Genomic DNA, 15,377 nt, shown 5'->3' with positions numbered 1-15,377 from the left:
CCTGGCTTAGAGAATTTTGAGCGTTACTTTGCTAGTGTGTGAGGTGAATGTAATTGTGTGGTAGTTTGAACAATTAAGGTAGAAACTTTGATTATTAATTTTAGATCTTTGCTAAAAATACATTCAGTGCTATAAATTTCCCTCTGTGCGCTACTGTCACTGTATCCCACAGCATTTGATAAGTTGTGTTTCATTTCTTTTTAGTTCAAAATACTTTTGATTTCTCTTGAGATTTCTTCTTTGACCCATGTGCTTAGAACTCTGTCGTTTAGCTGCTACTTATTTGGGGATTTTCCAGGTATCCTCTTACTGAATTCTAGTTTAATTCCTCTGTGATTTGAGAACACACATTGTATGATTTCTACTCGTTTAAGTTTGTTAAGGTCCATTTTATGTCCCAGATTGGTCTGTCTTGGTTAATGTTCCATGTAAGCTTGAGAAAATACGTATTCTATTCTTGTTAGATGAAGTTTTCTTTAGATGTCACTGTATCCATTTGTTTGAAAGTATTGTTTAGTTCACCTCTGTGCTTACTGATTTTCTGCTTGCTAAGTCTGTCCATTTCTGAGAGAGGGATATTGAAGTTTCCAGCTATGGTAATTGGTACATCCATTTCCTTGCAGTTTTACCAGTTGTTGCCTCATGTAACTTGATGCTGTGTTGTTAAGCATGTACACATTAAAGATTGTTATGTCTTCATGGGAGATTTAACCCCTGTATTATATAATACCCTTCTTTATCACTGGTAATTTTCCTTGTTTTGAAGCTCCCTCTGTCTGTATTTGTATTTTCTTTTGGCTAGTGGTAGCATGGTATATTCGGAGAAGGAAATGGCAACCCACTCCAGTACTCTTGCCTTGAAAATCCCATGGGTGGAGGAGCCTGGTAGGCTGCAGTCTATGGGGTCGCTAAGAGTCGGACATGACTGAGTGACTTCCCTTTCACTTTTCATTTTTGTGCATTGGAAAAGGAAATGGCAACCCACTCCAGTGTTCTTGCCTGGAGAATCCCAGGGATGGGGGAGCCTAGTGGGCTGCCATCTATGGGGTCGCACAGAGTCAGACACGACTGGAGTGACTTAGCAGCAGCAGCATGGTATATTATACTTCATTCATTTACTTTTCCGTTAACAGTAAACTGCTTTACAGATAGTGGGTGAATTCTATATTAGCAGTAATCCTAATTCCTCCTTCCATTTCTTCTGTCATTGCTGTCATCCATTTCACTTTATATGCATATACCTGTATATGTATAGGTATGTAAATATATGCTGATTTTTGAGCAAACCTCTCTCTTAGCTCAATTAAGAATAAGAAAATTAAAAGTTTATATTATTTTCCCTTGTTTCTCTTAAAATTTTCCATTGTCATGTAGATCCAAGTTTCTGACCTATATATTTTCCTTCTCTCTAAGGAACGTCTGATAACATTTCTTATAAGGCATGTCTGCCAGCAAGAAATTTCCTCAATTTTTGTTGCCTAAGGAAGTCTTTCTCTCTCACTTTTTAAAAACTGATCTTTTTTTTAATTTAAGGTGTTGCTTTTACATAATAGTTTATGCCTCTTAATCCCCTTCCCACATGTTGCCTGCCGCTTCCCTGTCCCCACTGATAGCCACTCATTTGTTTTCTATATCTGTGAATCTGTTTATTTTCTGTTATATACAATATTGTGTTAAATTTTTTAGATTCCACATATAAGTGATGTCATACAGTATTTGTTTTTCTCTGCCTGACTTACTTTACTTAGTGAAATAACCCTCCAAGTTTATCTATATTGGTGCACAGGTCAAATTTCCATTCTTTTTTCATGACTGAGTAGTATTCCAGTGTGTGTGTGTGTGTGTGTGTGTGTGTGTGTGTGTGTGTGTGTACACTACATCTTACCCATTTGTCTGTTGATGGACACTTGTTTTCATATCTTGGCAATTGTAAATAATGCTGCTATGACCATTCCTTTGTGGCTCAGCTTGTAAAGAATCCACCTCCAATGCAGGAGACCTGGGTTCAATCCCTGGGTTGGGAAGAGCCCCTGGAGAAGGGAAAGGCTACCCACTACAGTATTCTGGCCTCAGAATTCCATGGACTGTATAGTCCATGGGGTTGCAAAGAGTTGGACACAGATCTTATAGATAGAGTGCCTGATGAACTATGGACTGAGGTTCATGACATTGTACAGGAGACAGGGATCAATACCATCCCCGTGGAAAAGAAATGCCAAAAAGCAAAATGGCTGTCTGGGGAGGCCTTACAAATAGCTGTGAAAAGAAGAGAAGCGAAAAGCAAAGGAGAAAAGGAAAGATATAAGCATCTGAATGCAGAGTTCCAAAGAATAGCAAGAAGAGATAAGAAAGCCTTCCTTAGCGATCAGTGCAAAGAAATAGAGGAAAACAACAGAATGGGAAAGACTAGAGATCTCGTCAAGAAAATTAGAGATACCAAGGGAACATTTCATGCAAAGATGGGCTCCATAAAGGACAGAAATGGTATGGGCCTAACAGAAGCAGAAGATATTAAGAAGAGGTGGCAAGAATACACAGAAGAACTGTGCAAAAAAGATCTTCATGACCCAGATAATCACGATGGTGTAATCACTCATCTAGAGCCAGACATCCTGGAATTCAATGAAGTCAAGTGGGCCTTAGAAAGCATCACTACAAACAAAGCTAGTGGAGGTGATGGAATTCCGGTTGAGCTATTTCAAATCCTGAAAGATGATGCTGTGAAAGTGCTGCACTCAATATGCCAGCTAATTTGGAAAACTCAGCAGTGGCCACAGGACTGGAAAAGGTCAGTTTTCATCCCAATCCCAAAGAAAGGCAATGCCAAAGAATGCTCAAACTACCTCACAATTGCACTCATCTCACACGCTAGTAAAGTAATGCTCAAAATTCTCCAAGCCAGGCTTCAGCAATATGTGAACTGTGAACTTCCTGATGTTCAAGCTGGTTTTAGAAAAGGCAAAGGAACCAGAGATCAAATTGCCAACATCTGCTGGATCATGGAAAAAGCAAGAGAGTTCGAAATAAACATCTATTTCTGCTTTATTGACTATGCCAAAGCCTTTGACTGTGTGGATCACAATAAACTGTGGAAAATTCTGAAAGAGATGGGAATACCAGACCACCTGACCTGCTTCTTGAGAAATCTGTATGCCGGTCAGGAAGCAACAGTTAGAACTAGACATAGAACAACAGACTGGTTCCAAATAGGAAAAGGAGTATGTCAAGGCTGTATATTATCACCCTGCTTATTTAACTTCTATGCAGAGTACATCATGAGAAACGCTGGGCTGGGAGAAGCACAAGCTGGAATCAAGATTGCCGGGAGAAATATCAATAACCTCAACTATGCAGATGACACCACCCTTATGGCAGAAAGTGAAGAAGAACTAAAAAGCCTCTTGATGAAAGTGAAAGAGGAGAGTGAAAAAGTTGGCTTAAAGCTCAACATTCAGAAAACGAAGATCATGGCATCTGGTCCCATCACTTCATGGGAAATAGATGCGGAAACAGTGGAAACAGTGTCAGACTTTATTTTTGGGGGCTCCAAAATCACTGCAGATGATGACTGCAGCCATGAAATTAAAAGACGCTTACTCCTTGGAAGGAAAGTTATGACCAACTTAGATAGCATATTCAAAAGCAGAGACATTACTTTGCCAACAAAGGTCCATCTAGTCAAGGCTATGGTTTTTCCTGTGGTCATGTATCGATGTGAGAGTTGGACTGTGAAGAAGGCTGAATGCCGAAGAATTGATGCTTTTGAACTGTGGTGTTGGAGAAGACTCTTGAGAGTCCCTTGGACTGCAAGGAGATCCAACCAGTCCATTCTGAAGGAGATCAGCCCTGGGAATACTTTGGAAGGAATGATGCTAAAGCTGAAACTCCAGTACTTTGGCCAACTCATGCGAAGAGTAAACTCATTGGAAGAGACTCTGACGCTGGGAGGGATTGAGGGCAGGAGGAGAAGGGGACGACAGAGGATGAGATGGCTGGATGGTATCACTGACTCGATGGACCTGAGTCTGAGTGAACTCCGGGAGTTGGTGATGGACAGGGAGGCCTGGCGTGCTGCGATTCATGGGGTCACAAAGAGTCGGACACAACTGAGCGACTGAACTGAACTGAAACGACTTTAATTTTCACATGAATATTGGGGTACATATATCTTTTTGAGTTAGTGTTTTTGTTTCTTTCAGATATTTACTCAGAAGTGGAATTGTTGGATCATATGGTAGCTCTATTTTTAGTTATTTGAGAAACCTTCATACTCTTTTCCACAGTGGTTGCACCAATACATTGCCACCAGTCTCCTTCACTTTTGAAGGATAATTTTACAGGTTACAGAATTCTAGGTTGGAGGACTTTTTCACTTACCACTTAAATTATTTCACTTCACTCTTCTTGTTTACTTGGTTTCTGCAAAGAAGTCCAATGTAATTTTTTTTTAAAGTAAATTATTTTTCCTCTGGCATCTTTCAGAATTTTTTTTATCTTTCTTTTTTTGTTTATAGTTTGAAAATTATATGCTTAGATGCTTTTCTTTTCTTTTTCATTTTCTTACTTGATACTCTCTGAGCTTCTTGGATCTGTGACTTGACATCTGACATTAATTTGGGTAAATTCTTAGTCATTATTATTTCATATATTTCTTTTGTTATTTTCATTCTTTTCTTCTTCTGATCATTTTGTCTTGTGTATATGTACAAAATTACACATTTTGAAATTCTTCTACCATTCTTAAATATTGTTCTTTTTTTCCCCCACTTTTTGTTCGCTTTCCTTTCAATTTTGGAAATTGCTATATTCACATACTCAGAGGTGTTTTACCCAGCCATGTCCAGTCTACTAGGCTCATCAAAGGTATTCTTAATGCTCTTAGTGCTTTTGATCTCTAGCTTTGGGGTAGAGCTGGTGGTGGTATTCTTTATTAGGATTTCCGACTCTCCGTTTGCATTGCTCATTTGTTTTTGTATTCTATCTTGCTTTATATTTTAGAGTGCTTAGCATATTGATCGTAGTTGTTTTAAATTCTTAGCCTGCTGTTTCTAATATCCCTGTCATATCTGGTTCTGATGCTTGTTGTGACATTTCAGAATATATTTTTGTCCTTTGGTGTAATTTTTAATATTTTTTTGATTGCTAGGCATCATGTGCTAGGTAAAGGAACTACTGTAAATAAGCCTTTAGTGATAGAGTGGTAATGTGTGTGAGGAAAGAAAGCATTTTATGGTTGTGATGAGGTATCAGTCTTTAAGTCTAAGGGTTTCCCTCTGGATTGTGCCTTTCAATTATATATATATTGTTTCTCCCCCTTTAGGTGGACCAGGTGGTTTGAGATGATCAGGGTTGGGTATATATCCCCTCCTGACTCTGATAATATCATAGTAGGTCAGGCTCTGGTTCATTAGTGTTTCCTGAGGACAAGTCTTGTTACAAAGAGTGTTCCAGCACATTTCATAATGGTTCTTTCTCCCGTCTCCATGCTGGAAGCATGCAGGGATTTTTCTGATACTTACCGTGTAAACTTGGTTGAGCTGTTAGAGGTAAACTGACAGAAGCTTGGGAATGTCACAATTACTGCCTTCCCCCTCCCCTAGGAGTGTTTAACTCCCAGTTTTCTATCCTGAGCCTCCAGCAATTTGTCAGTTACCGTTGAGATTTTTTTTTTTTCCTACCCTGCACTGGTTTCCATGGTGATATCTACTCATGAGTCTCTGCAGTCTTAGGTGTGGGGTTTGTCCTGTCTTCGTCTCTCATGGATCTAAGAAGAGTTGTTGATGCTTTTATTATTATTCCCCCTTTTTTTTTACTTGTAATTGCAGCAGAATGGCAAGTTCAAGTTCCTTACATGCTGAAACTGAAACCAGAAGTGAAGTGTATGCTACTTTTTAAATTTCATTTTAAATGTATTGAGAAAGATCTGAGTTTAAATAACAAACAGGATGACTCATAATAATTTTTATTAAAACCATTTTGAAAAGCCTTACTACTAATAGATTATGGAGTTTTGAAATACATAGTTTCATTAAAAATAAAATAAGAAATGTGTTCTTTTGTCACTAAACTAGGAATTGTTTGTATTTTAGATAATGTTCAGTCATCCAGGCCTAGACATTCAGGACAGAAGTATAGAATATGGACAGCGGCAAATGCCCAAGGAAAGTGGAGGCCTGAAGTCCCAAAATAAGGTAAGAAATCTTAGTTTTATCCTCTGATTTGGCATGTAACTAATTAACATATGAGTGAAATTTCCAGTCTTTCTAATTCTCCATGTAGTTGAATTATACTAGAGTTATTTTTTAGTGTTATAAACTTGCTTATTTTTTATATATACTTCTAAACCTCATTACTTAAATTTCCTCCAGATTTCTGGTTTGAGTCTGGGAGATTGTTACAGTGTGTTTATCACCAATAGGAATTGTTATAACTTTCTGCATCCATCACTCCATCTTTAGTCCACACATGGATTTTTTTAGCTGCAATTCCAAATATCTGGAGAATGAAAGTTTGGAAGCCCAACCTAGATCATGGGCTTACTTATAAACTAGTCACTGTGTCTTGTCACACTAGTCACTTGTATGGGTGAAGGGAAGGGTCATTTTGATATATGCCCGAAAGATGTACTTTCCCCCCTGAAACAGCCTCCCAGAAAGGTGAGAGAGTGTAGTGTGCTTTTCAGTCATTTTCAGAGACACGTATAACCAGACTATGAATACGTACACTTTGTGTTAGTTTGCTAGGTCTGTCAAGAAAATACCACAGACAGAGTGCCTTGAACAACAAAAATATATTTGCACACAGTTCTGCAAACTGGAAGTCCAAGATCAAGGTCTTGATACATTTGGGTTCTTTCATGGCCTTTCTCCTTGGCTTGTCAATGGTCACCTTCTGATTGTGTTCCTTTTTTTCTCTTTACACACACATTTCTGGTGTCTCGTTCTTTGTGTGTCCAAATTTCCTCTTCTTATAAGGACACCAGTCAAATTGGATTAAGGCCTACCCTAAGGACCTTAGTTTAATCACTTTTTTAAAGGCTCTATTTCCAAATGCATTCACATTCTGAGATACTGGGGTTGGGGCCTCAACATATGAAATTGGAGGAAACACAGTTCAGCTCAGTTGAATTCAGCTGATGTTCTACCCTCTGGTCCCTCTTCTCACATGCAAAATATATTCACCTCATCATAACACTCTGAAAGACTTAACCCATTCTATTTTTTTAAATATAAATTTATTTATTTTAATTGAAGGCTAATTATTTTACAATATTGTATTGGTTTTGCCATGCATTGACATAAATCCGCCACGGGTGTACATGTGTTCCCCATCCTAAACCCCCCTCCCACACTTAACCCATTCTAGTACTGTCTCTAGGTCCAGTGTGTGCATACTAAGTCACTTCAGTCTTGTCCATCTCTTTGTGACTCTATGGACTATAGCCTACCAGTCTCCTCTGTCCATGGAATTCTCCAGACAAAAATAATGGAGTGGGTTGCCATGCCCTATTCTAGCGATTCTTCCAACCCAGGGATTGAACCCACATCTTATGTCTCCTGCATTGGCAGATGGGTTCTTTACCAGTAGCACCACCAAGATCTCATCTAAATACCATCTAAGTGTGAGTGAGACTCAGTTTGATTCATCCTGAGGCAAAATTCCTCTGGGCCCTTGAGGGAAGTGGCCCTACTCCCTTGGTGATAGTGTCATTCCTGAGAATTTCCCAGGGCTTCAAGTTCAGTTCTATTTTGTTTTTAAAATTACACTTCAGTTTATCACTTTCCTCTCATATTTTACTATAAACGGCAAGGAGGAACCAGGCCTGTATCCTTAGCACTTTTCTTAGAAATTTCTGCTAAATATCCAAGTCCATCACTCACAAATTCTGCCTTCCGCTAGAATACAATTCACCTGCATTCTTTGCCACTTTATAACAAGGGTCGTCTCTCCACCAGCGTCCAACCGTGTATTTATTTCTTGTTTCCATCCAGGACCCTCACCAGAAATGCCTTTAACGTTTGTGTTTCTACCAGGCCTCTCTTCACGATTACCTAGACTTTTTATAACACACACCTCAAAACTCGTTCAGCCTCTATCCATTATCCAGTTCCAAAGGCATTGCCACACTTTTGTAAGCACAGCATCCCACTCCTTGCTACTGAAATCTGTATGAGTCAGGGTGCTCCAGAGAAATAGAACCAACAATATGTATATATAAAGAAAAAGACATGTACTTTAAGGAATGGCTTATGTGATGTTGTTAAGTCTCTAAGTCATGTCCGACTCCTTGGCAGTCCCATGGACTGTAGCCCACCAGGCCCTTCTGTCCATGGGATTTCCCGGGCAAAAATACTGGAGTGGGTTGCCATTTCCTTCTCTAGGGGATCTTCCCAACCCATGGCTGAAACCCACTTCTCTTGCTTGGCAAGTGGGTTCTTTCCCACTGAGCCACCTGGGAAGCCCTCTGGGAGGCCCTACTCATATGATGGCATAGGTACATACATACTCAAAATCTTCAGAGTAGGCTGTCATGCTTAAAACCCGAGCAAGAGCTGTAGTCTGTATCCAAAGGCAGTCTGCTGGCAGAATTCTTTCCTGCTCTTTCTTGGTCAGTCTTTGTATTATTAAAGCCTTGAACTGATTGGATGAGGGCCACCTATGTCATGGAAGATAATCTGTTATGCTTATATAGTCCACCCTTTGAAATATCTCTTCCAAGAAACATCTTCACTTAAACTTGCAAACTAATTGACCAAATATCTGGGCACTGTGGCCCAGGCAAGTTTAGGCAATATAATTAATCTTAACTGTTATTATTGCAATTTTCATCTCTTTCATTTTTAGGTCCCTTTGAAATCAATTCGACATGTCAGCTTTCAAGATGAGGATGAGATTGTCAGAATAAACCCTCGCGATATCTTAATACGTCGCTATGCAGACTATAGACATCCTGACATGTGGAAAAATGACCTGGAGAGAGATGATACTGACTCCAGTGTTCAGTTTTCTAAACCAGACAGTAAAAAATCAGACTATCTGTACTCTTGTGGGGATGAAACTAAGTTAAGTTCGCTCAAAGACTCTGTGGTATTTAAGACACAGCCTTCCTCATTAAAATTTAAGAAGTCAAAACGAAGAAAAGAAGATGGTGAACGTTCTCGCTGCGTATACTGCCAGGAAAGGTTTAATCATGAAGAAAATGGCAGGGGAAAATGTCAAGATGCTCCAGACCCTATTAAGAGATGCATATATCAAGTTAGTTGCATGCTCTGTGCAGAGAGCATGTTGTATCATTGTATGTCAGACTCAGAGGGAGATTTCTCTGACCCCTGTTCGTGTGACACTAGCGATGACAAGTTCTGCTTACGATGGTTAGCCCTAGTAGCTTTGTCTTTCATTGTTCCATGTATGTGCTGCTACGTCCCTTTGAGAATGTGCCATCGTTGTGGTGAGGCGTGTGGGTGCTGTGGTGGGAAACATAAAGCTGCTGGATGAAAGCATCCAGTGACGAAGTGAGCTTAAAATCCTTGTGTCCAGGAATTAGCTAACTTGGATTTGTGGAAGCTTTTGGCAAGCATTATGCAGTCTTGCCTGGTATCCTTGGGGCCACACGTGGAGGAAGCAGAACTTATCGATTCTTGGCATTTCAACAAATGCTCGCCATGCCCTTTTCCCTGGAGTGCATGGCATGTTTTGTTAACAGGTTGTCAAGAATATTTGCAAAAGGAAACCATTTCTGGTTATTGGCAATATAAAGTGAACATAAAATATGATCCAACTAAAAGGGATTAAATTTTTTTGGCATTTTTGTATATTTATGCATTAGGTGATGGGACCTTTAAAGGTTTAAATTCATTAAGATATAAACTAAAAGTGCACTAGGGGACAGTTGGATTTCAATCTAAGAAAAGTTAACACTTGGGAATTGTAAGAAGTAAAACAAGTGCAACTAAATCATTTATTAGTTGTTTTTTGAAAGCAGTTTTATGTATAAATAACAAATGTTTATATTTAACTAAATAAAAGGTACGAATTATTACATATAAAGCTTTTCTTCCCCTTCCTAGTTCTGAAGTAGATGTACATATATCTACTGTCACATTCCATTATATTTTGAATATTTTACTCATCTAGTTAATAACGTTTTTATTCTATGTGAATGATTTTATATTTTCATCGTCATTTCCCTTTGGCTACAGTTTATATTGAGTTATATCTGTACATTCTGGTAATCTAAAATCCTTATAAAATATTCTAATAGCCTTGAGTGACCAACTTTTTTTTTTTTAAGCACAGATGTAATTGTCTAATGTTATGATGGGAACATAACACTTATTTTTATATAAAAAGAGACTGAGTAAACATTATAGAAAAAGTGAGGTTTTGGGTTGTTTTGTTTTGTTTGTGGTATTCAACCAGCAAGTTGTTTTCTTTCAGAACTTCCTCCTTTCAAAGAACTATATTGCATTTACAAATGTTTTACAAGGTGAAAAGTGCAACTGGATAGAGTCAAACAGTTTCCTCCTGAGATTTCCACTACCATTCTCCTAATCCAGAGTATGTTCAGCTGTGTTAATAATATTTTAGCTCAATCCTCAGTGCTTATTGTCACATAACAATGATAACTTTTCTCATTTTATTTAAACTGACCAGAAGCAAAATTATGCTAAAGAGTGTGCTAAACTACCCCAGAAAAATATTCAATCCAACATCCTGAATGAAATCTCTCGTATGTTTAGATTTATTTTCTCTTGCAGAGCATAGTCCTACTGGATGTTTTATTTGCAAAGTAGTTGCATAAATGTCCGGCAAGCTGTTTGGAGTACTTTGGGGTCAAATTGTCTTCTTTTTTTAAGTGTTACATTGAAACTCTAACCAAGTAAGGGGTTCCTAAAGAACATTCCCTTAAAGGGATAAAGTTGAGAAGTGTGCCTTTTTTTCAATGGCTTGAAGTTTCAGAAATGATCAAAATTAAAATCACACTACTGTTTGAAGCTCATTTTCTATGCAGGTTTTAAAATGTCATTTACATAATCATTCTTTTTACATATCACACTTAAAAGCTTGTGTTAGCTTTCTTCTTTTGCCCCAGATCAAACTGAACAATGTACATAACACTGTCTGTCTGTAAAATACTTTTTTTTAAGAAAGCATTTATATTTATATGACAGCTTGAACTGACAACATTGTGTATATAGATCATCTTGAAGTATTATTTCACATTGAAAAGAAGAAAAATATATTGATAACTATAGATGTTATGAAGAAGAGGTTATTTCTAGTTTTGTACTAAAAATCAATTGGTTGAACTAAGTCCAAAACACGACACCGTAGCAGCAGTTTTAAGTCTTATTTTTACTGTTTATATATTTGGATGCTGCTACGCCAGATGATCTTCATCCCTGAAGTTTTCAGCTAAACTTGGTTTCCTAGAATAGACTGTTAACTTTCAAAATTACTTTTTATTGATAAAATGGAAATACTGGTTTTCCTTGTGACTGAATTTTCATATTTGTAAGTGCTGAGTTTATAATTCAGGTTTGAGCAGGTGTGAATAACTGAAGAAAATAACTTGCTGGCTATATAGGAAAATGCTGTGGAAATGAACTGTGTATATACTTCTGGGAAGAACAAATTTAATCATTTCTTCTGTTGAGCACTAATCAGTATAGTGCAACTCCTGGTTCTGTACTGTATTTTATATGCAACATATATGCTTTAATATTTTAATGTTTGTGCATTAATATTTTCAATTTGTTTAACCACTTTGCTGCTAAGATCTTTCCGTCCCATCCCCAATTTTTCCTTTACAATTTTTAAACAAGTTTCTTCATTAAAAACTATGGTGATGAAATGGTTTTTATTTTACCTTGAATTTTTATAGTTTAACACACCAAGGTTCCAAATCAGTCTAGAAGGCTAACTCATAATGTTACCTGAATCCCTTATGTGGAAATTTTCTCTTGAGTAAATTAGAATTATTATGTGAAAACAAATGAATAGGTTAAATTTCTCATTCTTAAACGTATAGATACGTTTGGGAGCATTTTCTCAGTCTGCATACAGATTTGACACTGCCAATTGGCTTGTCCTCTAAAATCCTTCTTTTCAGTTTTAATCTGATCATATAAGCAAATGGCTAAGCAAAACTGTTTAAGTAATAGTAAATACTGAAAGTGAAAACAAGAAGATTTTGATCTGATGGCTTGTTCAGAATTAATAATTCTTAAATGATTTTCCTCTGACTTGACAGGGGAATCACTTGATTTCTGAAGAAATACGAGGTATGTAACTTCAGCACCACCTACTGGATGATTTATAGACCATATGTGAGGTGGCAGTTGGGATCCGACAGGGTTCATCCGTACTGCCAGTAAAGGGCTATTTAAGGGGCGGCCACCTCCAAATGGAGAAAGCAGGAACAAGAAATATCTCAAAAGAACTGTAAAACCAGTCTTTTCCCTAATGTGTCTTATTGGTCCTGAAAGATTTTAAGCACTTTTTTCCTTACGTATCCTGTTTTAAATATTTATCAATATTTGGAACTGGCAATCAAACTTAATGGATGTGCCGAAGCATTTATAGAACCAATTCTTTTAACTTGTAAAAGCCATTGCTAAAATGGTATTCTTTTCCTCCCATTACCAGTCAGGGAGAACTTTTTAGAAAAAATAAACATCACTGTATTTCATCATGACAACTTCAGAGAGTGTGTGTGTCTCTGGGATGATATTGGGCAAGGGTTAGAATTTAAAGGGGAAAACTTAAAACTACCTATTTTCATTGGTTATTCAGCAGTGCCTAAAATGAACTTTTGAAGTAATACAAATGCGCTTTCAATTCATGTGTATAGTGCCATCTGATATCTTGGGTAAGTCTTGCTTTTTCTTTTTCTCTCCCCAGCCCCTCTTAAGTGATCACCACAGAGATGATTCTTATTATTTATATGTCTCCAAAATGCAGGAAACATGTACTTCCCTCCACATTCAGAGAAGCTTAAGGATGTTTGTTTTATGGAAATTCACTTTAGGTTTTGTGATACACTTTGGAATATGTGTTTTAAGATTGGGTTTTTTATTTTAGCCCAAAGAGACATTAAATAAATATAACATTTTACTACATAAAAATTTGAAAGCTTGTTACCTGGAAAACATAAATTCTTAACTAAATATTCTCATTCTTGATTTCCAGGATCACGTATCTAAGTATATGGGGAAGCACTAGAAACTTGCATCATTGTTGCACCAAAAAAAAAGAGATTGGTCTCTACTCCGCAATAATAGCACCATAAGGTGTTTTTCAGTGAGTCAAAACATCTAAAAAGAAATCACAACCTGAGATAATTTATATAAGCCAAAAAATTTTTTTTCTTTTTAAGGGCTTTTAAGGTATTAAGGTACTGTTTGCCTAGCAGCCAGGTGGTTATAAAACTTTCATATGCTTTGATACACTGATGTTAGCCGTTGTTCCTGAAAGCTCCTTAAATTGCATAAGTTGCTAGTTTTGAGATTTTTCAATAATAATCTAGTTGAAAAGCCTTTGTATTAAAATACACACAGATTTTTGTGAACATTGCCATATGTAGTGTCATTTGCTTTCTATTTTTGACCTCAAAAGTGCCTCACTTGTATATTATTTCCATTGAAAGCTTGACTGCATTCTTTCTAATAAGCAATGAAAAATTGTTTAACTCATGCCATAATGTATCTCCTTAGATATAGTTGACTAGCTTGCCAGTTTTGGATATATAATGTAAATATGCATATATAAGTTTGTAACTGTTTTTGTTACATCATACCCGTGTAATTGGACATATCAGATGATATCATAAGAATTTGTTTTAATTACCTGATTAAACCTATCATGAAATATAAAAGGACTTTTTCTTACTCTTCTAGAGGTTAACAAACTATGAGATAGTAATTCTTACAGGAGAAAGCACTAATAGAAATGGAAGTTTTTGATCATAATTTTAAGGTGTGTTTTAACTGAAAGTTCATGTGTAGTTCATTTTAATGACTTACTTATTCACTCATGATTATCTCCAGATTTATTTTGTAGTTTGTTACCTGATACATTATTCGATTTTGGAGCATGTTACAACTAAATCTGGATTAACTTCATTAAATGATACGTGGGAAATTTTTAACCCACAACTATTACTCTTTTACACACACACACACAGACATATATATATCATAATACCAGCATTTCACTTAACCTAGTACTATAAGCAAGAATAAATGAAAAATTATTAGTACAATGTTCAAAAAATCATAGTATTTAAACACCAGAATAACTTTTGAATTGCTTTATTACATTTATATATATTTGAAAGATCAAGAATTAACTTTATACCTCTATCATGAATTATGAAATACAGTCTCATGTGTTTATTTAAAGGTTTTCAGATTTACTTTATATTCTTCACATCAAGTTAATACCCACAAGTAAGTAGAATAGTTTTACACAAGAGGAATTGAAACTAGGGTTTCTGCTCGACTGTCAATACAGTGTCAGGCACACAGTGGTCCTTAAAGAAAAATCAGCATTAATAATATGAAAGCAGGAGTCAACTCAAAATTTAACTACTCTTAAGATTTGCAGTTTTAGAGGGATCCTTAAAATAATGAGAAAATATATTCATAATAAAAGTCTAACAAAATCATAGTTGAAATGGTGTTTTCTTTTGTCTAGCAGTCTTAATTTTTGCTACATAATGTTTTTAATTGATTACTTTTAGTTCTCAAATAACCCTGTAATGTAAGTATTATCCTCATTTTACTAAAGAGATTTAAGCTTCAAGAGGTTAAAAATGTACACAAGATCAAATTAGAGGTACCAGGTTTGAACTGTCGTATTCCGAATTCCATGCTTTTAGTCACAGTGCAGCTTCTAGTTTTGTTAAAGAGTCACAGATGCACTTAATAGAATAATCATTGTTCTGTTAAAAAGAAATTATATTTAAGCTAAACAATGTTGATTATTTGCCTTAAAAGACAAAACCTGTCTTTAAACCAGAGTTGCATTTAGTATCAGGGCTGCTGTTAACATGTGATGATGAGGTATGTCCAGTCTTCCTCAAACTTAATTCTAACCTGTAAATAATACAATAACCAAGCAGCTGCATACACTTTGGAATGAAAGTAAGATAGGAAGAATTCCATTTCCTATACCAGAAATAATGTCTTCAACTTCTCCAAATCGATGAAGGGAAGATTCATGGAGAAGAAATTTCAATAGGATATTATAATTCTTTTTGAAATTCTTACCCAGAATGACCAGCAAGCTTACATGTTTGTCTTTCATCAGAGGAATCCATGGTGTTGCACTCTCAAATTTTAAGAGAAAACAAAGTTGTATGAATGTATAAGCTT

At 36.5% G+C, this 15,377-nt stretch overlaps 1 protein-coding gene across 1 annotated transcript in view; it reads left to right on the top strand.

Moving 5' to 3' along the window:
* The window catches only part of SPRED1 (sprouty related EVH1 domain containing 1), a 119,867-nt gene extending 108,010 nt beyond the window's left edge, over positions 1-11,857 (top strand). The window contains exons 6-7 of the mRNA XM_005888927.3: positions 6,090-6,191; positions 8,845-11,857. Of these exons, the coding sequence (XP_005888989.1) occupies positions 6,090-6,191; positions 8,845-9,495 (753 nt within the window). The 3' untranslated portion in view covers positions 9,496-11,857. The remainder of the gene's footprint in view (positions 1-6,089; positions 6,192-8,844) is intronic.
* Positions 11,858-15,377: the final 3,520 nt, after the last annotated feature.

This window comes from Bos mutus, chromosome 10, assembly GCF_027580195.1.
Source record: "Bos mutus isolate GX-2022 chromosome 10, NWIPB_WYAK_1.1, whole genome shotgun sequence".
NCBI classification, from domain to species: domain Eukaryota; kingdom Metazoa; phylum Chordata; class Mammalia; order Artiodactyla; family Bovidae; genus Bos; species Bos mutus.
The sequence above is the reverse complement of the archived record's forward strand: the minus strand, read 5'-3'. Positions and strand labels throughout refer to the sequence as shown.